This window comes from Hypanus sabinus, chromosome 11, assembly GCF_030144855.1.
Source record: "Hypanus sabinus isolate sHypSab1 chromosome 11, sHypSab1.hap1, whole genome shotgun sequence".
Taxonomy (NCBI): Eukaryota; Metazoa; Chordata; class Chondrichthyes; order Myliobatiformes; family Dasyatidae; genus Hypanus; species Hypanus sabinus.
In genome coordinates, this window is record NC_082716.1 from 63,840,048 (window position 1) to 63,866,988 (window position 26,941).

Here is a 26,941-nt window from a genome sequence, read left to right on the forward strand (position 1 = left end):
GACATTCCGAAGTACTGCTGTATGAAATTTCATATGGGAACTAAACAGAGGCCTTTGTTTATTCTCTGAGATGGACATATACAAGTCTACCAAAGCTAACCTTTCGGTGCTGGCAAGAAAGCTGCCAGGATTGTTGTAACAGAAAGCAGAAACACCATTTATATAACAAATACATTTACAGCCAATTAACCAGTTCTGAAGTGTAATCATTACAGTGAGGAAGCGATGACTCTCCCTAGTGTCCAAGTTGATTTCTATCTCTCATTTTTAATGGCAGATGCTGATTCAGATAGCTTCAAAGCAAACAAGCAACAAGAGAAGAAAAATAATACCTTTGTTGCAAACTATAATTACTAAGGCACAAAGGTGCATATTTAAAATCATTCAGCTGTTGATAACAAGTTAAATAAAATATTAGATCAAAGGAAAAAGGATTGCAAATTGCAGAGAGTTGTGGACAAGCTCAGCATGTTTCATCTCACCTTGATGTAGTTGTGTTCTGAATAATCTGGTTAGAAGACAAGCAAGCAAAAGCTTTTCACTGTATCTTGGTACATGCAACAATAATACACCAATTACTTCCCTCCCAGGTAACCACATTTGCACTTGCTTAAAACATGCTCCAGAACTTTTCCCAGCTCTGGTGGAAGGTCACCAACTGGAAAGGTTGGCTCTTCTCCTCCATTCACTGGCATTTCCAGACTTCAGGAAAAACCTGCTTGAACACATTGCTCAGGGGTAACATCTTCCATCTGTTAACTGGGTCAGTGTTGCTAACGCATTGGGCCTGACCCTGACCTCGATGTGTACAAGTTCTCTGCACAAAAGCCTGGATTATTGTTATGCCCTGTCTGCTTCAAACTGGCCCAGTTACAGGATACTCCATCAAATAACTGAACAGTGACCACAGACTTTATCTGCAGCCTTCCAGATAAACATAGTGCTACACTTGAGGGAATTTACCTATAAAGTGGAAGGACAGCAAACAACTTTTACATATTTTTAATGATCTTATTTTTAAAGTTAAAAGTACATGTAATGTCAACTCTCCCCACAATGATTTTCTGAATTATACATTTGTAGGAAAGACATAGTCAGCATATTGTTTGATTTAAAATGGATATCAATTCTAATCTTGCCAATATACACAAGGAGGAAATGACCAAATTGAATGCCAACTGTGAATAAACACTGAATATTCTGGAATTCAGCCAGGTACCAAACAAAGCACGCATCTCCAAAATGATAATTTTTTTCCCCATTTTGATCCTTTTTTTAAATAAAAAAAAAGGTAACCTAAAACTTCAAGCTCATACTATTTGTGATTGGGGGCATTGGTGGAGGAACATTCACTCAGAGCTCAAAGGAACACTTTAGAGATCACCAGTCACGGCCAAGTTATAGTAATTTTATCTTACCTGTACGTATAGTTCCCGGAGTTCATACTGAAACTTCTTTGGATCTGTAGTGATGGTGACTGGTCCAACCTCTGCAAGAAAAGAGATTAAAATTTAAACAAAATGGCAGGTAACCTCAGACCCACATCACATAAAAAAGATTTTTCATTCACTAAATTGAATGATACCACTGTTCAAAAGTTCAAAATAAATTTATTATCAGAGTTTGTGGAGGTCCAATCGAACCAGGAGTGGGAAGAGAAGCAACTCACAGGTCCACGAGTGAGATTTAACACAGGGCATTCATAGGCTTGTGGCATTTTCCGGCAGCCCAATCAAATCACGATTCATTAGCAAGAGCAAATAAAAGGCAGGGACTAGTGAAGCAGCCATTGTTGGAGAGGTCATTCAGTGAGCTGACCAGTGTTGGAGTTCATCAGGCTTCGGGGAAAATAGGCTTGGGTGAGGCAAGTATCTGGTAAGTTTCTTCTTTGTCATTCCTCCTGTTAGTTAGTGCAATGAGAGTGACCGCAGACCTCCAGCCGCCCACATAACCACTCCCATCTGCACCAGGAGCACCGAGCTGCAACTCCTTAGAAAAGGTGTTTAAAAAAAAACTGTAGCTGTAGCTCGATGACCCATAGCTTCTATAAGCAGCTGAGGAGGAGGCAGTTAGAAGCTACAGGGAGGTAATCATCCCCAAGATGCAGAAGGCAGGTACCTGGGTGACTTTGGGGAGAGAGAAAGGAAATGGACAGCCAGTGCAGAGTACCCCGTGACCATTCCCCTCAAAAATCAGTATACCACTTTGGATATGGTTGGAGGTGGTCAACTGAGCAGGGGTCTCTGACAATAGCTCCGGCATCATGACTCAAATGAGAAGGGCGGCGAAGAGAAATGCAATAGTGACAGGGGATTCCTTAGTTGGAGGAGCAGACGCAAGATTCTGTGGACATGATAGAGCCACCCGGATGGTATGTTGCCTCCTAGGTGCCAGGGTCAGGGACGTCTTGAATCAGCTCCACAGCATTCTAAAGCACTGACAGATGTCTTGTTACATATTGGCACCAATGACATAGGTAGGAAAAGGGAGAAGGTCCTGAAGAAAGAATTTTGGGAGCTGGATAGAAAGTGAAAAGCAGAACCTCCAGGGTAGTAATCTCTGAATTACTGCCTGTGCCATGCATCAGTGAGAGCAAGAGCAGGATGATTTGGCAGATAAATGCATAGCTCAGGAGCTGGTGTGGGGGAGGGTTTCAGATTTCTGGATCACTGAGATCTCTTCTGGGAAAGTCGTGACCTGTACAAAAGGGGTGGGTTACGTCTGACTTGAACGATATCAGTATCCTTGTGGAAAAGTTTGATAGAACTGTTGGGGAGGTTTTAAACTAATTTGGTGGGGGTGGGGGTGAGAAACCGCGTGATAGGGCTGAGGATGGAGTAGGGAACAAAATCAATGGGTGATGAAAACAGGAATAAGGTGTTGTATTTGAATGCATGCAGCACACAAAATAAGGTAGATATTCTTGTCACACAGTTAGACGTTGTGGGCATCAGAGTCGTGGCTGAAAAGATTATAATTGGGAGCTTAACATCCAAGAATACACATTGTATTGAAAGAACAGCAGGCAGGTGGACCTGTTGGTAAAAAAATTAAATCAAATCCTCAGAAAGAGCTGACATAGGATCGGAGATGTACAATTATTGAGGGCAGAGTTAAGGACCTGCAAGGGTAAAATAACACTGATGGGAGTTACATACAGGGTGTGGGCTCTAAATTACAAAATGAGATAGAAAATACATCAAGAAGGCAATGGAGGATGGTCATGGAAGATTTCAATATAAAGGTAGATTTTGAAAAATCAGGTTTGTGCTAATTTTTGATCCCAAATGAGAGAATTTGTAGAACGCATATGAAATAACTTTTAAGACCAGCTTGTGGTTGAGTTCAATTGAGGATTAGCTATTCTGGGTTAAGTGTTGTGTTGTGAACTGGATATGATTAGGGAGCTTAAGGTAAATGAACCCTTAGGAGACAGTGATCATAATATGATAGAATTCACCCTGAAATTTAAGAAGGAGAAGTTTGAGTCAAGTGTATCGGTATTACAGTGAAATAAAGAGAATTACAGAGGCATGAGAGAGGAGCTGAACAAAACTGATTGGAAGGGGAGACTTGCAGGGATGATGGCAGAGCAGCAGTGGCTGGAATTTCTGGGAGCAATCTGAAATGCGCAGAATAGATACATCCCAAAGAAGTAGTAGTATCCTAAAGGCAAGATGGCACAACCATGCTGGCAAGGGAAGTCAAAGCCAACATAAAAGCCAAAGAGAGGGTATGTAATAGAGCAAAAATTAGTGGGAAGTTAGAGGATTGGGAGCTTTTAAAAACCAACAGAAGATAATTAAAGATAAAAGCCATAATGAGCAAAAACATGAAATATGAAGGTAAACTAGCCAATATACCAAAGAATACCAAAAGTTTTTTCAGATAAATGAAGAGTAAAAGAGATGCGGGAGTAGATATTGGACCACTGAAAAATTATGCTGGAAAGGTAGTAACGGGGGACAAGGAAATGGCAGATGAACTAAGTAAATAATTTGCATCTGTCTTCACTGTAGAAAACACTAGCAGCATGACGGAAGTTCGAGAGTGTCAGGGAGAAGGTACTTGGAAAACCAAAAGGTCTGCAGGTAGATAAGTCACCTGGACCTGATGGATTATACACAGGGGCTATTAAAGAGGTAGCTCAAGAGATTGTGCAGGATTTTTCCAAGAATCACTAGATTCTGGCTTTGCTCCAGAGGACTAGAAAATTATAAATGTCACTCCACTCTCAAGGGAGAGAAGGAGGCAGAAGAAAGGGAATTATAAGCCAGTTGGTCTGACTTCAGCCGTTGGGAAGATGGTGGAAACAACTGTCAAAGATGAGGTTTCAGGGAACTCAGAGGCACATGACAAAATAGGGTAAAGTCAACACCGTTTATTTAAGAGAAAACTTTGCCAGAAATCTGTTGGAATTCTTTGAGAAATGACAAGCAGGATAGACAAATGAGAATCAGAAGACGTTGTGTATTTGGATTTTCAAAAGGCCTTCAATGAGGTGTCACACATTTGCCTGCTTAGCAAGAGCCCACAGTATTACAGGAAAGACACTAGCATGGATAGAGCTTTGACTGATTGGCAGGAGGCAAACAATGGGAATAAATTGAGCCTTTTCTGATTGGCTGTTGGTGACTAATGGTGTTCCATAAGGATCAGTGTTATGTCTGCTTTTTATGTATATATCAATGATCTGGATGACACAACTGACAGCTTTGTGGACAAGTTTGCAGATGCTAAGAAGATGGGTGGAGGGGTAGTAGTGTTAAGGAAGCAGGGAGTCCGCAGAAGGGCTCAGACATTAGAAGAATGGGCAAGAAATGGCAGATGGAATACAGTGCCAGAAAGAGCGTGGTCATGCACTTTGGTAGAGGGAATAAAAGCATAGACTACTTTCTAAACAGCAAGAAAATTCAAAACTTGGAGGTGCAAAGGTCTTGGGAGTACTTGTGCAGGATTCCCCCAAGGTTAATTTACATGTTGAGTCAGTGGTAAGGAAGGTAAATGCAATTTTAGCGTTCATTTGAAGAGGGCTAGAATATAAAAGCAAGTCTGTAATGTTGGGGCTTTATAAGGCACTGGTGAGGCCTCACTTGGAGTATTGAGAGTAGTTTTGGGCCCCTTATCTAAGAAAAGATGTGTTGACATTGGAGAGTGTTCAATTTCACTCCAGTGTCTTGTATCACCATATACTTCCTAGAGATTCATTTTCTTTCAGATATTCACAGGAAAAAATATTAATGAAGAAACTTCATACAAAGACTGACAAGCAATCCATGTTGAAAAGACAACTCATGCAAATAAAAATAAATGAATAAGTAAATAATTAAAGCTGAGAACACAAGTTGTGGAGTCCTTGAAAGCAAGTCCACAGGTTGTGGTATCAGTTCAGATTTGAGATGGGTACCACATTACGGAGCCCGACGGCTCCTGAACTTGCTGGCTCCTGTACCTCGTGACGGAGGGGAGTAGCGGGAAGAAAGCATGGCTCGGACGGTGGGGGTCCTTGATGATGGATGCTGCTTTCTTATGGCACACCCTCCTCGATGGCCCAATAGCGGCGAAGGATTTTCCTGTGATATCTGGGCTGCATCCACCACATTCTGTGGACTTTTCTGTTCTTGGGCATTTGTGTTTCCATACCAGGCTGTATTGCAACCAGTCAGAACACTTCCACTGTGCAACTGCAGAAGTTAGTCAAAGTTTTAAAAGATTTTGTTGATCTTATTTTATTTTAGGGATACGGCACAGTAACAGGCCTTTCTGGCCTAACAAACTCACGCCACCCAATTACATCCACCTGGCCAATTATCCTACTAACTGTACATTTCTGGATTGTGGGAAGAAACCACAATCGCCCAGAGGAAATCCACACTGTCACAGCGAGAATGTACAAACTCCTTGCAGGCAGCAGAGGAAATTGAAACCCAGGTCACTGGCATTACAATAGCATTGCACTAGACCAGGGGTCGGCAACCTTTACCACTGAAAGAGCCACGGGTTGCCGACCCCTGCACTAGACACTACGCCACTGTGTCTCCCCTTCAACATGCTGAATCTACACAAACCTCAAAGAAAGGAGAAGTGTTGTCATGCCTTCTTTGTGAAGACACTTAGGTGCTGGTCCCAAATCTTCTGATATGATAGGGATTTCAAGTTACTGATGCTCTCCACCTCCGACCCCCTAATGAGGGTTGACTCATGAGCCTCTGGCCTAGCTTATCTACTTCTCAACAGTATTTCACACAGTAGATTGTAACAAATTGTTGCTTGCCCACCTGAAAGAATACAGCTGCACTGACTGACAGCAATTACAGAAAATACATGCTGCTCTCACAAAACAACAGAATTCATCTATTTCATTTGTATATTGATTCGTGAAAGAGAAAATAATTAAGACAGCAGCCACATGTTCAGAAATTTGGAAACCATTCCAAATGATAAATACTAGACAACTCCAGACATTAAAAAAATAATCTTCACAATGCTGCAAGACATTTGTTTTACAGTTATTTTCTTTGGAGTATGAAATTTTCAACAGCTACGAAAATATTTTTCAGATTCTCCCAATCTTCGGCCTTTCTTATTGAAAGTCTAATTGATGTTTTGCAGCACTGATTACGGGGGTCAGCTGAGGTGAAAACATTTTTAATTTTCTACAGACTTTTCCACAAGCACATTTATCTTTATCAACTAGCCATCTGACCTTTTAACTTTCTCCCGAATGGAGAGACTCACTACATTATGTTTCACACTAATCAGGAAATTGAAGTGCTCATGTTTGCAATTTTACTAGGTACTTTTACTGAATAAAGGCTTTCTGAGACCCGAGGGAAATTTGTCAGTAGAATGATTGAATTAGTCTCATGCAGAGAAAGCACAGCCTGGTGTGTACGACACCTCACGTGTGGGTCAGTACGAAGGGGGAAAGAAAACAGCTTTATACCTTCCATATCCAATTTGATCTCTACATGGTCAGATTTCAAGAAAAGATAAAAGCTGGGAATCACTTTTGTTCTCTCTACCATTCATTGGAGAGTTCTTTCCCTACTTCATATCCTAAAACAGGGGTTCCCAGTATTGCTCCATGCCTGTGGTGAACTACATGTACCTGTCTGGACACACTCCCTGCTGACTGCTCCTGTGGCTCCTCCCACAGACCCCTGTATAAAGGCGATTGTGGCCTGGGCCCGGCCTCTCAGTCTCCAGGATGTAGTATGGTGGTCACTCACTGCTTGTTCCTTCTTCCAGTCAATAAAAGCCGATATCTCACCTTTACATCTCAGAGTGAGTTATTGATGGTGCATCAATGGCATTAAAAAAACAAATTGGGAACCCCTGCCCTAAAACTTCATTTTTAAATGACTGAATGGTTCACAAGCCTTCACTCCCTAGCTGTGGGATTTTAAATCCTGTCTTCCTAGTGGAAATCAAGTAATTTAAAATACCATGGGTGTCATGAGGATCTAGAAAGTGTTTAAACATTGACTAAGCCAAGCAATTGCACCTAAAAGTGACATGCACATAAAAATCTGGTGTGAAGGAAACCCCCAGGCAAGAAAGCAGAAAAAATTCTTTAACAGTGCAAGAAATGTGTTATGAGTTCCTCCAGGGAATGCCACTACCCCTGGTTCTCCTTTAGTAAGTGGTCACAGTCGCACCTAATGATATCCCAAATCTCCCCTGCCAATCCCAAACCTCGTCTGGGTAAAAACATTAACATGTTTCTGACAAGACGCTTCTACCTAACATTTTGGAAGGCAGCCGATGTGATGCAAAAAAGGAAACAAAGGACCTCAGGAGGGATTGCATCAGGAAGGTCCTACATTGTTTCCTCTCCTTCCATGCCCAGTTAAAATGATTCACGATCTTCATAAATGCTCCTTCACATATCAGACTTTATATAGACGGCGAAATACAACTTCAAACCAATAATCAGTAGAATAGGGATTTCATTCATGATTTGAACAATTATGACTGTCTTCAACATGCCAAATATAAAGCAGAACAGCTAAACAAACAGAATTAAACCAAACCAGGAGAATATAGAACAGTACAGGAACAAGCCCTTCAACACAAGACATCTGTGACAAGCATGATGCCAAATTAAACTAAATCTCTTCTGCCTGCAGATGATCCATATCCCCCCCATTCCCTGTATATTTGTCTGTTTACCTTAAAACCTGCTAAAATGTCACTATTGCATCTGCTTCCACCACTAGGCTTGGCAGCCCCTTACCATTCTCTGAAAACTTACTCCACACATATATCCCTTAAATTTTCCAACTCTCACCTTAAATGCACATCCTCCACATTTGACATTTCTACCCAGGAATAAGATTCTGGCTCTATCCTATCTATACCTCTTATCATTTAATTTAAAACAAGGAGGATGTACCGATTCCTCGTTTTCTTTGACACCCAAGAGAAAACAAGTTTATCCAATTTCACTTTATAGCTTGTTATGAACCCCGTAACTGGGTGTCTTACCAGTAAAGATAGAAGTGTCCGTTGGAGTCTGGTGATACTATTTTCAACAATATTTATTAGCAAAAATATACAAAATAATATCAATGCAAATATACAGATAAAACACGTTAGCAATACTAAACCTAAAAGTGCGGGTATAATAATAATCAATAATAAAACAAGCTCTATCATTGTCTAGGGGATAATGAATTGTCAGATGGAAATATAAAGTTCAGTTCAGTTCATGCAGGCTGCGGTAGTTGTCGGTCGATGTGTTGCAATTGTTGGAGAGAGAAACAGACTAGAGAAAGAGAGCGCGCAAACAGCAACAGCTATGGTCTTTGCCAAACTTCCTTTACGATTTCGATCCGTCGATGTGTCGTTGTTGTGGCCATTCAAGTGTGACCCCTCCGTCCTTTAGCTAGACCATTCTTCCGTGGTGGACTCGTCACCCAGGCAAGGGTGGACACACACACAAGCCCCCACCGGTCTCGCTATAAACACTGTGAATTAAAATTTACCGACCCTTCATTTGGTCTCCGATGTCCCACACTGTCTCATGGGGGTTCTGATGCTCACTAGCGTTTCTCCTGGTGCGTCTGAGGGGTGTTACCCCAGACCTCACTTTTATCCCCACTCACGGGGTCTCAGGTGTCAATCAGGTTAGGATGATGTAACCCATCAAACCAGCCCACTCTGGTTGCCCCCAAGGGGTTTCAATGAATAGAACAGTACCAAGTAAACAATCCTTCTCCAAAAGACAATAGCAGTAGTCAATGGTTCCGCTCCTCTTTTGTTCGTAGGAGCCGTTCCACCATGGGGTACCTTTTAGCTGTGTCTCTCTCTCATTCTCTTTCATGAGCTGTTATCAATAACAACTGCCCTGGCAGCTTTCCTTTGTCTCTCTTACTTCCTTGGTAGCAGCGATTTGTGATTCTCCAAAGGGGGGGGGGTGGCATGGGTGACTCTGCATGCTTCTGCCCATCAGAGTTGTTCATCCTTCATAACACGCTCATCCCCTCTAACTGAGACAGCATCCTGGTAAACCCTCTTGTACCACATACAAAGCTTCCAGATCACTCCTGTAATGGGACAACCAGAAATGCACACAATACTCCAAGTGTGGCTGAACTAAATTTTAATAGACTTGCTGATTCTTACACTCATTACCCCGACCATTAAGGTAAGACCATAAGTCATAGAAACAGAATTAGGCCATTTGGCCCATAGAGTCTGCTCTGCCATTCAATCATGGCTGATCCTTTTATCTCCCCCCCATCCTCCTCAGCCCCACTCCCCTGCCTTCTCCCCATAACCTTTGATGCCATGTTCAATCAAGAACATATCAAGCTCTGCCTTAAATACACTTAACAACCTGGCTTCCACAATTCCACAAGTGAACCACCCTCTGTCTAAAGAAATTTCTCTGCATCCCTTTTTAAAATGGACGCCCCTCTATCTCAAAGCTGTGCCCTCTTGTTCTGGACCCACCCCCTCTCCTTGTGTTTTATTTTATTTAGCAATACCACACTGTAGGTTCTTTTGGCCCTTTGAGCAATCCCACCCCTGACTAACCTGATTAACCCTAGCCTAATCACGAGACAATTTACAATGAATAATTAACCTACCCAATAGGTCTTTGGGCTGTGGGAGGAAACCGGCGCACTTGGGGAAGACTCACACATTTTTCAGGGAGAATGCACAGACTCCTTACAGGTGGCAATGGAATTGAAATCCGAAACACCCTGAGCTGTAATAGTGTTGCGCTAACCCCTACGTTACCATGGTGTCCCATCTTGTTGTCTTAGTATTCATGTCAGTCATAGTGTTGGACTTCGATTCCTCTGAATATCAATGCTGTCCGGAATCCTAACATTAACTGTATATTTTCCCCTTGTACCTCACCTGAGTGCAACACCTCCCACTTGCTCAGATTAAATTCCACCTGCTCTTTCTCAGCACATGTCCGTAACTGATCCAAACTGAACACGAACCGGACGTGTTTGGCACAACTGTGTGGGCCGAAGGGCCTGTATTGTGCTGTGGGTTTTCTATTTCTCTATGATCTTTAATCATGTGGTAACCTTTGAAACCTTCTTCACTGCCCGCATCTCCACCAATCTTTGCGTCATCTGCAAACATTAATCATTCCAGCATCATTTTCTTCAAGATCATTCATTTCTATCACAAGCAACAGAGGGTGCCAGTACCGAACCTAGCAGAACACAACGTCACTGATCTCCAGCCACAATAACACACTACACTTCCACCATCACCTTGTCAGCGATGAGCAAGCCGATTCCAAATCTAAATGACCAAGTCATTGTAGGCCTATTGCATCTTAATCTCCTGGGTCAACCATGGGGATCCTTGTCAAATACCTATTTGGATTTTAATCCAGCTTTTTATGCATTCTGTTAATATTTTTGAAACAATGACATAATTTTGGAAACACTGCAGCAAATGATGGTTCATCTTCCATGTGCTTTGCAAGCTAAAGGGTAACCAAGGAGCAGTTTCATACTATTTGCTCTCTTATTTTCTTTTTATGTTCCTTTCATGAAGTTCCTATTGAATCTCTCCAGTTACCAAATTGTCCCAATGACCATTTCATTTTAAAAATCACATTCCAATTACTAAGCTATGAACTGAAAACATTCCATTTTATTCATTTATGTAGAGTTATATGGAGTAATATTAGTTATATGGAGTTATATTAGAGCTTGGTAAAAAGGCTCCAATTCAGTGTCCACATCAGTCATCAATCATCTATCTTTCTATCTCACATCCCCATTAAACCATCCCCCCCCCAGGCTGCACATGGCACAATTCCCCACCCCTTTCAACACATACACATCTTTTGTCACCCTCTGACACTTAGGACTGCTCACAGTAGCCAAATAACTCGCCAACTAGCGTATCTTTGGGATGTGGGAGGAAACTCATCATTGTTATACCACTGACTGTGTAATTCTTACCCTGGGGTTTGACTTCATAAAATTTAATGCTTCCACTTGGCTAAATTGAATGCCATGTGCCATTCCTTGACCTACTTGCTCAGCTAGACACGATCTGCTTGTAATTTTTGATATCCTCATTCACAGTCTAGCATACCATTTATCTTAAATGTCATCTACAAGCTTCCTAGCCATGTCTTGCACATTCTCATCCCAATCATTTCTACAAATTGTGAGCACAGTGCTGTTCCTTATAGCCCGACCACAATCTCCAAGAGTGGGAAGAGAAAGTATATATTTGTGATGAGTATTTGGATTGAATAGCTTTGAATCAAATGCACTGAGATAATGAACAGCTTTTGTTTCATGTGCCATCCAGACAGATCACTGCATACAGAATTACATCAAGGTAGTAACAAGAAAATAATGTATTTTAGTTTCTGTATTTCTAATACCTCTCCCCTCTTTCTTCATCTCTCTGTCACTATCTCTGCAGACCGACTCTACTGCCATCATTTATAAACCTACTGACTCTCACAGATATCTTGACTATACCTATTCCCACCCTGTCACTTGTAAAACAATGCCATTCCTTTTTCTCAGTTCCTCTGTCTCCACATCTTTTCTCAGGATGAGGCATTCCTTTCCAGAACATCTCACCTGGAATAATTGTTTGGGACCCTGAATTGTGGTGAGGAAAGAGGTGAATGGGCAAGTCTTCAAAGAATGTGGTTTCCTTTCTTTCGCATTGATGCTGCCCTCACCAGTGTCTCCTCAAAATCTCAGACATCTGCCCTCACACGATCTTCCTATCAGCTTAACAGGGATAAATTTCAAGTTTATTGTCAACTGACTGTACATATATTCAACAAAATGAAACACCATTCCTGTGCACAGAGCACAATGCACCACAAATAGGCTCATAAAATATAATTCAAAATGTATGTGAAATGCACAACATAGGTAAACAATAAACAGCACAGTCAGCAGCTTGCTGTCCTAAATACGAGAGTTCAGTGTGGCAGGGTATTCATTAGACTCACAGCCTGGGGGAAGAAGCTGTTCCTCTTGTCCTTATCCATTACCCCACGAGCCTTAGCATCCAGCACATCATTCTCCGCGACATCCACCACCTTCAACAGGATCCTGTCATCAAAGACATCTTCAACTCCCCCAGCTCAGCTTTCCCCAGGGATCACCCACTCTCTCCGTGATTCCTTTTATCCACTTGTCACTCACCACTGATCTTCCTCGTGGCACTTATCCCTGCCGGTGTCACAAGTTCTAAACCTGTCCATTCACCTCCTCTCTCACCACCACTCAGAGCCCCAGACAATCCTTCCAGGTGAGGCAACACTTTATCTGCAAGTCTGTTGGGGTGATTACTGCATCCAGTGTCCTGGTGTGGCCTCTCTACACCAGTGAAACCACACATAAACTGGGGAACCTCTTTGTTGAGCACATTCACTCCGTATGCAACTGGGGGGGGGATGGGGGACATGGGGGACGGTGGGTGGTGATTTCCCAGTGGTCAACTATTTCAATTTCACTCCTCATTCCCACATGTCAATGTACGGTCTCTTCTACTACCACAAAGAGGCCATTCTCAGGTTGGAGAAGTAACACCTCTGCCATTCAGTCATGGCTGATGCACTTTCCCTCTCAACGCACTCTTCTGCCTTCTTCCTGTAAGCTTTCACACCCTGACTGATCAAGAGCCAATGAACTTGGTCTCCACAGCTGCCTGGGCAATAAATTCCAGTTTCATCACCCTCTGGCACAAGGAATTCGCCCTCATCTTCAGTCTAAATGGATGTCCCTCTATTCTGAGGCTCTGCTCTTTGGTTCTAGATTTCCTCTCACTATAGGAAACATACTGCCCACATCCACTCTATCCAGTCCTTTCAGCATTTGATGTTTCAATGAGATCCTCTTCATTCTTCTAAATTCCAGCAAGTACAGGCCCAGAGCCATCAAACACTCCTCACACCATAATCCTTTCATTCCTGGAATCATTCTCATGGACCTCCTCTGGACCCCCTCCAGTGTCAGCACATCCTTTCTTAGATAAGGGGCCCAAAACTGCTCACAATACTTCCACAATCTGCCCAAGTCCTTCTGTTGATTCCCTGCTTCTTCAACACTACAAGCTCCTTTACCCATCTTCATATCATTGGTCACAAAGCCATCCAAATCATAGGCATACAATGAAAAAAAATCGGTTCCAACGCAGACCCTTGCATAATATTACTAGTCACCAGTACCCAACCAGACAATGTTCCCTTTATTCCCACTCTTTGCCTCCTGCCAATCAGTCAATCCTTTATCCATGTTGGCATCTTTCCTGTAACATCACAGACTCTTACCTTGATAAGCAGCCTCATATGCAGCACCTTGTCAAAGGCCTTCTGAAAATCCAAGTACACAACATCTACCCTGCTTGTTATTTCCTCAAAGAATTCTAACAGACTTGTCAGGCAAGATTGTCTCTTAAAGTAAACATGCCTCCAAATACCCAAAAAACATGCTCTACAAATCTCTGGTGAGACCGCACTTAGGGTATTGTGTTCAATTCTGGTCACCTCATTATAGGAAGGATGTGGAAGCTATGAAGAGGGTGCAGAGGAGATTTACCAGGATGTTGCCTGGTTTGGAGAACAAGTCATATGAAGCAAAGTTAGCAGAGGTAGGACTTTTCTCTTAGGAGCATAGAAGAATGAGAGGGAACTTGATAGAACTCTACAAGATTATGAGAGGCATAGATGGGGTGGATAGTCAGTACCTGTTTCCCAGGGCACCAATAGCAAGCACCAGAGGGCATATGTACAAAATTAAGGGAGGGAAGTTTAGGGGAGACATCAGGGGTAAGTTTTTTTTTACACAGAGGGTTGTGAGTGCCGGGAATGACTTGCCAGGGATGGTGGCGGAGGCTAAAACATTAGGGATATTTAAGAGCCTCTTGGACAGGCACATGAATGAAAGAAAAATAGATGGTTATGGGGTAGTGTGGATTTAGTACTTTTTTTTAAGGATTATATGGGTCAGCACAACATGGAGGGCTGAAGGGCCTGTACTGTGCTGTAGTGTTCTATGGTTCTATGGTACCCTGAAAACTCACTTTACCAACTGGCCTATAATTTCCTTTCTTCTGCCTCCCTCCCTTCTTGAAGAGTAGAATGGCATCTGCCATTTTCCTGTCCACCAGAAACACACCAGAATCGAGTGATTCTTGAAATATCTTTACCAATGCCTCCATAATCTCCATGCCACATCTTTCAGAACCCTGAGGTGTGGTCCATCTGAGTTATCCACCTTTAGACCTTTCAGCTTCCTGGGCACCTTCTCCCTAGTATTAGCAATTGTATTCACTTCTGCCCCCGATTCTCCTGAACTTCCAGCATACTGCTAGTGTCTTCCACAGTGAAGATAGATACAGTATACATACAGTGTTTTCATGACCCAGATTACTACCTTTCCAGTGTAATTTTTCAGCAATATCTACTCTTGCCTCTCTTTTACTCTTTATATATCTGAAAAAAACACTTCTTGTATTCTCTTTGAGATGAATGGCTAGATTACTCTTGTATTTCATCTTTTCCATCATTACAGCTTTTTTAGTTGCCTTCTGGTGGTTTTTCAAAAGCTATCCAATCCTCTAACTTCCCGTTAATTTTTTAATCTATTATGTGCCCCCTTTTTTGCTTTTATGTTGTTTTAACTACCCTTGGCAGCCACAGTTACATCATCCTGCCTTTAGAATATTACTTCTTCTTTGGGGTGCATCCATCCTGTGCCTTCCAAATTGCTCCCAAAAACACTCCAGCCATTGCTGTTCTGCCATCATCCCTGTGACTGTCCCCTTCAATCAACTTTGGCCAGTTCCTCTCTCATGCCTCAATATTCCCTTTATTCTACTATAATTGTGATACATCTGACTTTAGCTTTTCCCTCTCAAGTTGCAGGATGAAGTATATCATATTATGATCACTGTTTCCTGAGGGTTCCTTTACCTTAAACTCCCTGATCATATTTGGTTCATTATGCAACGCCCAATCCAGAATTGCCTTTCCTCTAGTGAGCTCCACCATAAGCAGATCTAAAAAGCCACCTTAGGCACTTCACAGATTCTCTCTCATAATGCTGATATTCTCAGTCTGCCTGCATACTGTAATCTCCCATGAATTTCATAGCATTGCACTTTGTAGCCCACATCCTGGCTACTTTTCTGAGCCCTGTATATAACTCCCATCAGGGTCTTTTTACCCTTGCAGTTTCATAACTCTACCCACAAGGATTCTACATCTTACGATCTTCTATCACCTCTTTATAAGGATTTGATATCATTTTTTGACTACAGCCACCCCAGCTCCCGCCTGTCCTTTTGATACAATATGTCTCCTTGGATGTTAAGCTCCCAACTATGATCTGCTTTCAGCCATGACTTAGTGATGCTCTCACATCTACCAATCTCTATCTACACTAGAAGATCTTCTACTTTATTCCATACATCATGTGAATTTAATTATAACACCTTCAGTCCTGCATTCATCACCCTTTTGGATTTTTTCCCTGTGATACACTGCAACTCCCACTGACCGCAGTTCTGCCCTATCAAAAGGGGAGGAGGGCACTGCACTTCATCCTGTTTACATCAAAAGCACTTAAGTTGATAATGTCAAGAGCTTCAAGTTCCTAGAAGTGAGTATCACCAGTAGCTTGTCCTGGACCATCCTCATTGATGCTACGGCCACTGAAGTTGATCAAGGTCTCTACATCCACAGTAGGCTAAAGAATCAGCCATGCCCCCTTTGACCCCAGCAATTTTTAAATTGATCCTATTGAGACGCAGCACAAGCTTATTATGGTAACTACTTTGCCCATGACTACAAGAAACTGTAGAAAATTGTGGAAGCTCATCATAGTCACCAGTCTCACCTTCACTGACTCAAAAGCCTGAGAACGCTGCAAAAGACACAAAACTAAAAAGTACCTACCACCAGGCTCAAGGACAGTTTCCAACCAGCTTTAAAATAAAAATGCTAAAGCATCCCCTAGTACGATAAGATGGCCTCGTGACCTCATAATCTTCCTCATTGTGGCTTTGCACATTATTGTTTACCTGTACGGCATTTCTGTAACTGTAACGCTTATTCTGGATTTTGTTATTTTTACCTTGTACTATCTCAGAATGGATAGAATGCTAGACATGTTTTTCCAGTGTACCTCAGTACATGTGACAATAATAACCCAATTAGCCATCTGTGCTGTATTACTGACTTTAGGTCTTAAATAGAGCCAAGTCAGGTTTCAACAATCAAGTGTAATTAATATTTCCTATGTACTCCTTAAAGTTAATGACTGAAATAATCTTAAGCAGACAAGATCTAAGAACAAACGAGATGAAATAGATGATAATACCACAAATTCCTGACATAGGAAGTTGATGTTTGGAGATATTGGCAATCAACTTCTGTATTACAAGCATGGCAGGAAGGAGTTAATGTCAGGAGCCTTGGCCATGAAATTCCAATTAATCCCATATTGTTATGATGGCAGAAGATAGATTTGTAGAACAAGTAAACTGAAAACAAGTCAATTCATGTCACATTCCAAGAGGGACAAGAAAATATACACAAGAATTCTCAAATCATTTATCTTCCATTCTGTGAGAAGTGGGAACTGCTCTTCAGGAGTAAACTTGAGAATTACCTGTACATTAACCTAATAAAAACAAATCAACTTGGATTTCAAAATTATTCCCAAATAAGATTCTCAACTTCCAAAGTGGTAATCCAAAAGTAACTGAGCAATTTCTGACACGGCATGTGTTTTGACTTCAGGAGACATTTTAATACCACAAGTGTATGTTCCAAGTTATATGCCAGATCATCTCAGAACAGGTAAAGAACTGACTGAAGGATATCAAGTAAATACAGATGAAAAGATGTGAAATCAGAAAAGAGAATTGAGGATGTACTTGGTAGTGTTACAGTTTTAATTTCCATTTGGCACAAATAACATGGACTATGAAACTCCAAAAGCAAGATGATCATATCAGCAGGAAACTACTCAAATTAGATTATATAAGAACAAAAGGAGATTTATTACAGACAAGTTCAAGCCACTTCACAGTCACAAAAGATACCTTGTGAAATGGGTGCAAGTCATTATAGCTCATTTAAAAAAATTCTTACACTTGGTGCTGCTGAAATAATATCACTGAGTCCGTCATGTCAGTTTGCAGTTTCATTTTGAAGGATGAGAGAATGTGTGCCTCCACCAAATGCTGAATCTTGCATCTAATTCTAATTTTCTTAGCCACCTTGGTAGTTATGAACTTCTAGATAAAGCAATGGAAGTGAAAATTCCAGCGTTTCTTAAGATGCCAATGTGCAAGGATGACAAGAATCCTGAATGAATGAACACCGAAGATGTAATGTGGCATTCTTTAGCCACCGACTATCCTGAAATATTGAAATCTGTAAAACTAGAGGAAAAAATATATTTCAAACCAAAAAAAAGGTGATATTTTCCTCAGGTTTCGAACTTAGAGACAGTTGTGCTACTTAGCAAGCCATGAGTTCAGAGATGCTCCCACAAATTAATTTTCACAAGCAGTCTCCCAACTCATTCACCTTTCATTTCCTGGAAATGGAGTTACCAACAGGCCACTATTAGCACAAGGGTAATTTCTTCATTTAGGTGAATTGCCATTAAGAATCCAAGCAAGTGGCAGCAGCTTGTCTAAATTAACAAGCACACAGACACTCAAGAAAAAGAGCTGAGCTTCCTGGTTGGAGTGAAGACATCAATGAAATCTTAGCCCAACATTATTCAGCTGCACTTAGTCACATTTGATGGAAACAGAATTTTTTTGGATGCAATTTGCTGTCCCTTTCCCATTTGACTTCTCTGAGGTCACTGTTATGAACAATTAGTTGTGGCCAATTTTGTTTGCTCTAATGATGACAACTGCACTAGATTAAAATATGTTATCTGATTTATTTGACAAAAAGAATTCACACTTCACCTACATTGAAAATACAAAAATTTTCATCAAGCATGTAAAGTGCAGCATATGCTCCTAATTCTTTATTAAAATAGGCTCCGTCCCCAAAATCAACAGAAGGCTAAAGTTTTCTGAAAACTTGTGTAATCAATTATGGTCCATATCTGCTCAGAGAGTGAAAAAAAATCATTAAAAATGTTTGCTGCCTGCTAGATATTGGGGTTCTATTATTCAAGGATGACAAGTGAGCATTAGACCAATTCCCAGATAAAGGTGATCTAACCTAGACAGCTTCTGGGCTTCTCACAGGGACTGGCCTCAAGGTCAACTTAACTTGAACCCAAGAATTTATTGGGTTGGTCATCTGTATGTAGTAGGGCAGATGAGGTTACTAAAAAGACATACAGGAGACAAGTTCTATTTGGCCAAGACAGGGGCATCTGCAAGAACTGCACTACACAGGAGTTAAAGAATAACAAGTATAATTCTGTGCACTTAATTAAAGAAAGATGCTGTCAGAACTGATTTAGTTTTGATAAATGGTTAGGCACACTGGATCTTGACAGAGGATGATGAATTTATTTGGCATGTATACATTCACAGAAGAATAACATCTTTTCTTTTTAGCATTCCCTTGGGCTCAAAGATGACTTACTTCCATTCTGCAGATGACAGCATTGTGAGGAATGCAGACTCTTTCATAGCTGATCAGGGAGTAGGCGGACAGGGGGTTTGTCCAAGTGCACTCCTTACCCAGAGTTTCCATGTGCTCCCAATGTAAGGCCCAGAGATCCTCACACCTAGAGTGCTCCTGCTCCTTTTTGAGCCAGAGGTCATAAGGAGTCACTGCATTTCTTTCAGAATTTGAGCTGTTACTAATGTACCGCAACTCTGAGGGGTCGAAGGGTACAAAGTCCCCCCCCCCTCCTTTTTGAGAATCACAAGATCGCTATTAATTTGCGTCTGGGACCCAGAAAATGAGAGAGAATCCATAAGGTTTGGAATGTGTCCTGGCCTCAGCGAAACAAAACCATTGATAACGGCTATTGTCTCTTGGAGACAGAATTGTGTATTGAGTACTGCACTATTCATGGAAGCCCCTCAGGGGACGACCAGAGTGGGCTGGTTGAGGGATTGCATCATCCCAACCTGATTGACATCTGAGACCCCGTGAGTAAGGATAAAAGAGGGTCTGGGAAACAACCCCTTTAGACGCACCAGGAGAAACACTAGAAATCCCGTGACGGCGTTTAATAGCGACAGCCGGTGGGGGGCTCGTGTGCGTCCTTCCCTTGCTTGGGATTGGCGGGCTCGCCACTGAAGAACGGCTTTAGCTGAAGGAGAGGCCACGAATGAACTGCCACACCAACGGGACTCCCGACTGATCGCAATCATAAAAGGAAAGCCGGCGAGTTTTTCTCCCAAAACTCTCTCTCTCTCCAACCATTGCAAACCCAGTGGTCCCCAAAGGCTGCAGCCTGCATGAACAGAGTGACTTTTATATTTCCATCGGACAATACATTATCCCCTAGACAACGATAGAGCTCATTTCTTATTGATTATTATTATACCCGCACTTCTAGATTTAGTATTGATGACATATTATCTGTATGTTTGCATTGATATTATTTTTGTGTATTTTTACTAATAAATACTGTTAAAAATCGTATCATCAGACTTCAATGGACCTCTCTATCTTTGCTGGTAAGTGACCCAGTTACGGGGTTCGTAACAGAGCATATCCCTGATCTATTTTCTGTCTGACTTGTGATTTCCTCTCATTCTGAGCTCAGAAGAGTGTTTTTTTTTTAATTTATTTTTTATTTTTTTTATATTTTTTTAATATTTTTTTTTATTTATTTGGGAGTGATGAATTGACAAATACTTCATTAGGATGTTAGCAAAGGCCTCAACTCTCAGCTATTGTCCGGAAAGACTCTTACATTGGATCATGCATCATTCCAGAAAACCTGGAGCAGTTAAGAAGGATCCATTTCTCTCATCACAAGTCAATAACTTCAAAAGAAAACAAGAATTAGAAGAAAGCTCTTTTCATCGAAGCTATGATGACATCAGAAGTGGTCCTGATGGCTGAGTATTTTCTGTATTCTGATTATCTCCAAGAATTCCCATCCCCTCCCTGCCCCACCTTCCATACATACAATGTCTGAGCAATGTTCTCATGATGCCTGTATAATGTGTGCATTTTGGAGGGATCAGACATGGGTAATGATCACTTTTCCTTGCCCTGATGTGCAGTAAACTCTGCTTCAAATCACACCCCTTGACAATAAGCATAACTGCAATGTAAAATGCAAGTGACTACGAGTTCAGTTTCAATGATGTAAGAATTACTAACTCTAAATAACAGATAAGGTTCAAGTTCCAACTCTTCAGAATAGGGCTAGCACTACCTTGGGGCTCATATGCTTTCAGCTATTTAAGATAGTCAGAAAATGATCCATGACATAAAATCTGTACATCACTAAAGTTACTGACAAATGAAATGGCAATTCTGGAGAACCTCTTACTGTAAACTTTGTCACAAGGAACAGTTAAGAGAAACTTGTTGAAAAATGGAAAAAGTCAAGAAAACCTGACAAGGAAAGTTACAGAAATAACTGGATGGAGAGGATCAGAAACTCAAATGGTGAAAATAATTTATTTCCAAGATGGGATTCAAGAATGAACACTTAAATATAAGCCAGTAAATTCTAAATATCATCACTAATGGACTCAGTCAGCATTGAAAATTTTCAAGGATTTAGTCAAAGGCACTATAGCAAACTTTCAATTAAAGATTTTAACTTCTTAATAATATCTCCAGTGGGTTATTAGTTATTTCACAAGAAATTGCCACATGAATTTGGGTGATAAATTCAGTTCACTTTTGCATGAGGTCAAACAACCACTGCACTCAAAAAACTGGAGCAAACTAAAAAATGACTTGCAGCTAGAAAGAAAAACAAATCTCAGATATGTTAACGTTTTATCACTTCATATTGCACTTAATTCATTAATTATTTCAGTGAAGGACCCATTCATCTCCAGCGGATTCAATGAACTAGACTCTGAAAAGTGCAGGTAATGCTATGGCAGCCATCGCTGGAAGTGGATGCTGCATCCAGGCTCGATAGCGGAAGACTAACGTGTGCCTGGCTTCAGTATGCCGCAAAATTAAAAATATTGAGGATGAGCAGAAAACGAACAGATGTTTTGCATTGTCTGCCTGTGTTTCACCAGTTTCCCTTTCCTCACGCCACTACCAGTCTTGGATTCCACCTCGCCAGGTCAGGAGCAGTTCGAACTCCTGGACAGGCTTCATGGATGTGGACTCACTTTTCAGGATGACTCTGCAGTTCAAGTTTCACACATTTTTATTAATTTTTTTTTACTATTTGTGCAATTTGTCATCTTTTGAAAATTAGATATGTGACAGTCTTGTGTGTGTGTTTTTTAATGAATTCGGCTGTGTTTTTTTTTGTTTCGGCAGTGCCTGCAAGAAGATGAATCTCAAGGTTGCATATGGTATACATACTTAAATAATAAAAGTGAACTTTGAAATTTGAAACTATAAATGGTTTGTTCTAGCAAAATAGCTCCCCAACATCCTCTGTCTAGAGTCTAAGACCAGCCTACCATTGTGGCAAAACTTACATGTGTAAACAAAAATTCAAAAAGTTCAAAGTAAATTTATTATCAAAGTATATATGTTACAATATATGATCCTGGGATTCATTTTCTTGCAGGCATACTCAATAAATCCATAACAGAATAATAATCATGATAGAATCACTGAAGGACTGCAGCAACCTGAGCTTTCACTCAGTGTGTAAAAGACAACAGACTCTGCAAATACAAAAAGAAAGAAACAATAGTAATAAATCTCTAAAACATGAGGTGAAGACTACTTGCAAGTAACTCCACAGGTTGTGGGAGCATTTCAATAAGGGGGCAAGTGAAGTTGAGTGAACTTATCCTCTTTGATTCAAGAACTGGATAGTTCAGGAGTAAAAACTATTCCTGAACCTGGTGGTGAGAGTGCTGAGGCGTCAGCTATACTTTCTTTCTGTTGACTACAGCGAGAATAGAGTATACGCAAAATGCTGGAGGAGCTCAGCAGGCCAGGCAGCTTCTAAGGAAAAAGGCACAGTCGATGTTTTGGGCCGAAACATCAACAGTACTCTTTTCCATGGATGCTGCCTGGCCTACTGAGTTCCTCTAGCATTTTGTGTGTGTTGCTTGGATTTCCAGCATGTGCAGATTTTCTCTTGTTTGAGAAGAGTCACTCAATGTAGATGAGGTCAGTAGCGGGGAGTGCTTTACCCATGATGAACTGGGCTGCATCTATTACTTTTTGTAGGATTTTCCATTCAAAGGCATCGGTGTTTTCATGTGATGCAGCCAGTCAATATACTCTCCACCACACATCTATAGAATTTTGTCAGTTTTAGATGTCATGCCAAATCTTCGCAAGCTTCTAAAGGAAGTAGAGGTGCTGCCATGATTTCTTCGCAATTGCACTTATGTGCTGGCCCCAGGGCAAGTCCCCTGAAATGATAACACTGAGGAATATAAAGTTGCTGAGCCCCTCCACCTCTAATCCTCCAATAAGGACTGACTCGTGAACCTCTAGTTTCCTTCTCCTGAAGCCAATGCTCACGTCCTTGGTTTTCCTCACACTCAGACAGATTTCAGTCACCCTTCAATATGCTGACTCATCACCACCTTTGATTTAGCCTGCAACAGTGGTGTCATCAGCAAACTTGAATATGGCATTGGTGCTCTGTTTAGCCACACAGTTCAGAGAGCAGAGCGTTAAGCACCCAGCCTTATGGTGCACCCGTGGTGAAGGAGATGGTGTTGCCAATCTCAAATGACTGGGGTTTGCATGCGAGCAGAAATCAAGGATCCATTTGCACAAGGAGGTACTGAGGCCAAGGTCTTGAAGCTTGTTGATTAGTTTTGAGGGGATGATGCCATTGAATGCCAAGCTGTAGTCAGGTTTGTAGCCCGCTAGAACAGCACGTCCTTTCCCAATGAGTGTAATCCATTCTACACGTTCCAAACTGAACAGGACTGGAATGTCAACAAGGGTCTGACATCCTCCAACAGACCTGTACCTAATTGCTATTAACAATGTCAGATTAGTCTAAAGGAGAGTGAACTTTGGAAAGCATCTTTTTCAAATAGGCTTCCCAACCCTGTCCTTATATTCTGTGCCGATCAGCTGGTAGGGGTATTTGCAGATTCTGTTAATGTCTCCTTGTTTCATTCTGAGGTTTCCACCTGCTTTAAGACCATAAACATCCTAGAACTAAAGATTGTAGTCAACACGCCTTAATGACTACTACCCAGTGGCTCAGACATCCACCATCATGAAATGCTTTGACAGTTGGTCATAGCACAGATCAACTCTAAACTCCCAGACAATCTTCCACCCTCTGCAGTTTTCCCATTGCCAAAAGTGGTCTACAGCAGATGTTATCTCCTTGGCCCGACACTGGGGCATCTGGATAATAAAAGAAACCTATGTCAGACTACTTTATATTGACTACACACCTGCCTTCAATACTATAACTTCAATCAAGCTCATCCCAAACTGATACCTGGACTCAACATTAAAATCAGCTGAGAAGCCCTTTTCAAAGCTATTGACTGACATTCAGGAGTGAGGAGACCTGACTGAAACATGAAACTGTCTTGACAAGGTAGACATGGTGAGAATGTTCCTTCCACCCCACCACCCCCAACACAGATCATTGCCTAGAAGATAAAAATCTGTCAGAAGTTGGAGTGTGTCTTTGTTCTTTAAGAGCAGTGGAAGCAAAATCTTTGAATACTCTTAAAGGAAGGAGACATTTTATTGATAAGCATGTAGATGATTGTTGCTGCAGGTGAATGGGAATGTATCAGTAATATAGTGAAGTACAGGGAACTACAGAAGCACAAGAGGAGCCGGCTAAAGTTGATTGGATAGAAACACTAGCAGGAATGACATCAGAGCAGCAATGGCTGGAGTTTCTGGGAGTAGTTCAGAAGATATAGGATTGGTTCATTCCCAAGTTATATTCTAAATGAAAAATGAAGCAACTGTGGCTGACAGGTAAGTCAAAGACAGCATAAAAGGGTACACGATATAGCAAAAATAAGTGGGAAACCAGAGGACTGGGAAGCTTTTAAAAACCAACAGAATGCATCAAAAAAGAAAGCAACAACCAGAGAAAAGTTGAAATACTAAGGCAAGATAGCCAACAATATAAGAGGCTACACAAGATTTTTTTTTAAATAAATGTATATAAAGAGTAAAAGAGAGGCAAGAGTGGGTATCAGACTGCAAGAAAATGATGTGGGAGAGGTAGTCATGGGGGATAAAGAAATGGCAGATGAACTCAACGAGTACTTTGCATCAGTCAGCACAGAGGAAGACACAAGTAGTTCAACCATGTTAGGGGCAGAAGTGAGTGTAGTCACTATTACTAAGGATAAGGTACTTAGGAGGATTAAAATATAGATAATCATTTGGACCAGATGGACTACAGACAAGAGTTCTGAAAGAGGTGACCTTACTGAAAGGCAATGCTGATATTTTGGAGATGGGTGGTCTATTTCTGTTGTATATTATTGTTAGTATTGGAAACATTGCTGCAAGTGATCTACGGTACATAATATAGGATGGTGAAAAGACCAACAAATTCACCACTAACAGTTCAGTCGAAACTTTTAGGAATGTATTATGACATCTTGTCTCCAGAGATCTGGCTAGAGATTTTTCCACTTTGTAGTATTTTTTAAAATTTTCTCCAAAGTTTCTAGCAGTGATATCCAAACAATTTGTTTTGAAATTGCTGAAGGTTCAGGAGACGAACCTTTGAGTGTTTGCAATTCATTTAACTCAGAGTTGTGCTGATCTCTGTGGGTATTAGCAGATTTGTGTAAACAGACCCTGGAATTCCCCTGATTTGTTTTGGTCATCGGAGACAGTGGTTTTGTTTGGAACAGAAGTTGTTGCTAAGTACAACAGCACCACAACATTCAGAAAAATAACATGAACATACCATACCTTCCCTATAAACTCCTGTCAACATAAAGTTGACAGCTTGGTTATCAACAAACAAAATTCTTACTAATGGGTAAAGTCCATGCATAAAGTAGGTAATAGGTTCTTTCCACTCTGGACAGTGAGGATACATGATAGGCCTTCAAACCAGAGATCAATGCACAGCAAGAGCAAAAGGAACAATTACATGAAAGTTTATAGCATTCAAAGAATAAAAGTTTCATAATTAAGGCCCAAAAAATGTTGTTCAACAACGAGGGGGATTACAGTATATTATAAATGGCAGATATATATATTTTTTTTAATCAGGAGTCATTAAGGACAAAATCAGTTGCAATTTTAGTGATATTGGACAAATCTTGATGGGCCAAATGGCCTAGCCCACTGTGTTTTTGCTACAACAATAAAGTCAAAAGAAAATTAAGAAAATGCAGAGTTCCCTAAAGAAAGTATATTAATACCATGATTAAGTGTATTAACCTTGAGTAAATGCATCGAGGCATTGTGGGAGCAGCTATTGTGTGAGTGGGCACTGTTAGACTGGTCCAGCTTCGACCTAAGTTTGAGCAAGCAATGATTAGAGGCTCTAAGCAAGATTCTAGTAAGTTTTTAAAACAAAATTAAATCCTCTTAGTACTTAACTAGTGTGCTGAGAATGGGTCCACAGTGAATAGTAAGTTCCTTGTGTGAGTTGTGGGAACTCTGGGAGACCTCCAGTCCCCCGATAACTACACCTGCACAAAGTGCATCAAGCTGCAGCTCCTTAGAGACTATACTAAGGAATTAAAGCTGCAGCTGGATGACCTTTGACTCACACGGGGAAATGAGGAGGTGATAGACAGAAGCTAAAGGGAAGTTACAGGAGGCAGGTACCTAGGTTATTGTCAGGAGAAGAAACGGAATAGGCAGCACCTCTGTGTTCCCTTCAATGACAAGTTTGGGGGGAGGAACGACCTACCAGGGAGAGCCGCAGTGATCAGGACTCTGGCATTGAGTCTCACTCTGTGGCTCAGAGGGAAGGGTAGAGGATTCCATAATTAGAGTACCAGAAAAAAAAAATTCTGTCAACATGAAAGTATAACCCGCACATAAAGGCAAGTTACATTTAAACTTGGGGGGGAGGGACAGACCGGAGGGTTTAAACTAATGTGGCAGGGATATGGGAAACAGTGACAGGGCTGGAGCAGTTAGTATACAACTAGAAGTGAGACTGGGAGGGCAGGCAGTTAATAGGACAAAATTGCAGAGAGTGAGATACCTTGAAATGTAACAGAGTACCAAAATCAAAACGGGTGGTGAATACAGGAGTGAAGGTGTTTTATTTGAAAGCATGGAATAACGTAGATGATTTTGTAGTGCAATTAGAGATTGCAGATATGATGTTGTGGGCATCCGAGTTGTGCTTGAAAGAAGATCATAGTTGGGAGCTTAATATCTAAATATACA

The 26,941-nt window shown here is 41.1% G+C and overlaps 1 protein-coding gene across 1 annotated transcript in view; it reads right to left on the reverse strand.

Moving 5' to 3' along the window:
- The window catches only part of hmcn1 (hemicentin 1), a 501,533-nt gene that overhangs the window by 412,542 nt on the left and 62,050 nt on the right, over positions 1-26,941 (reverse strand). Inside the window, exon 2 of the mRNA XM_059984517.1 lies at positions 1,419-1,489. Coding sequence (XP_059840500.1) covers positions 1,419-1,489 — 71 coding nt within the window. The remainder of the gene's footprint in view (positions 1-1,418; positions 1,490-26,941) is intronic.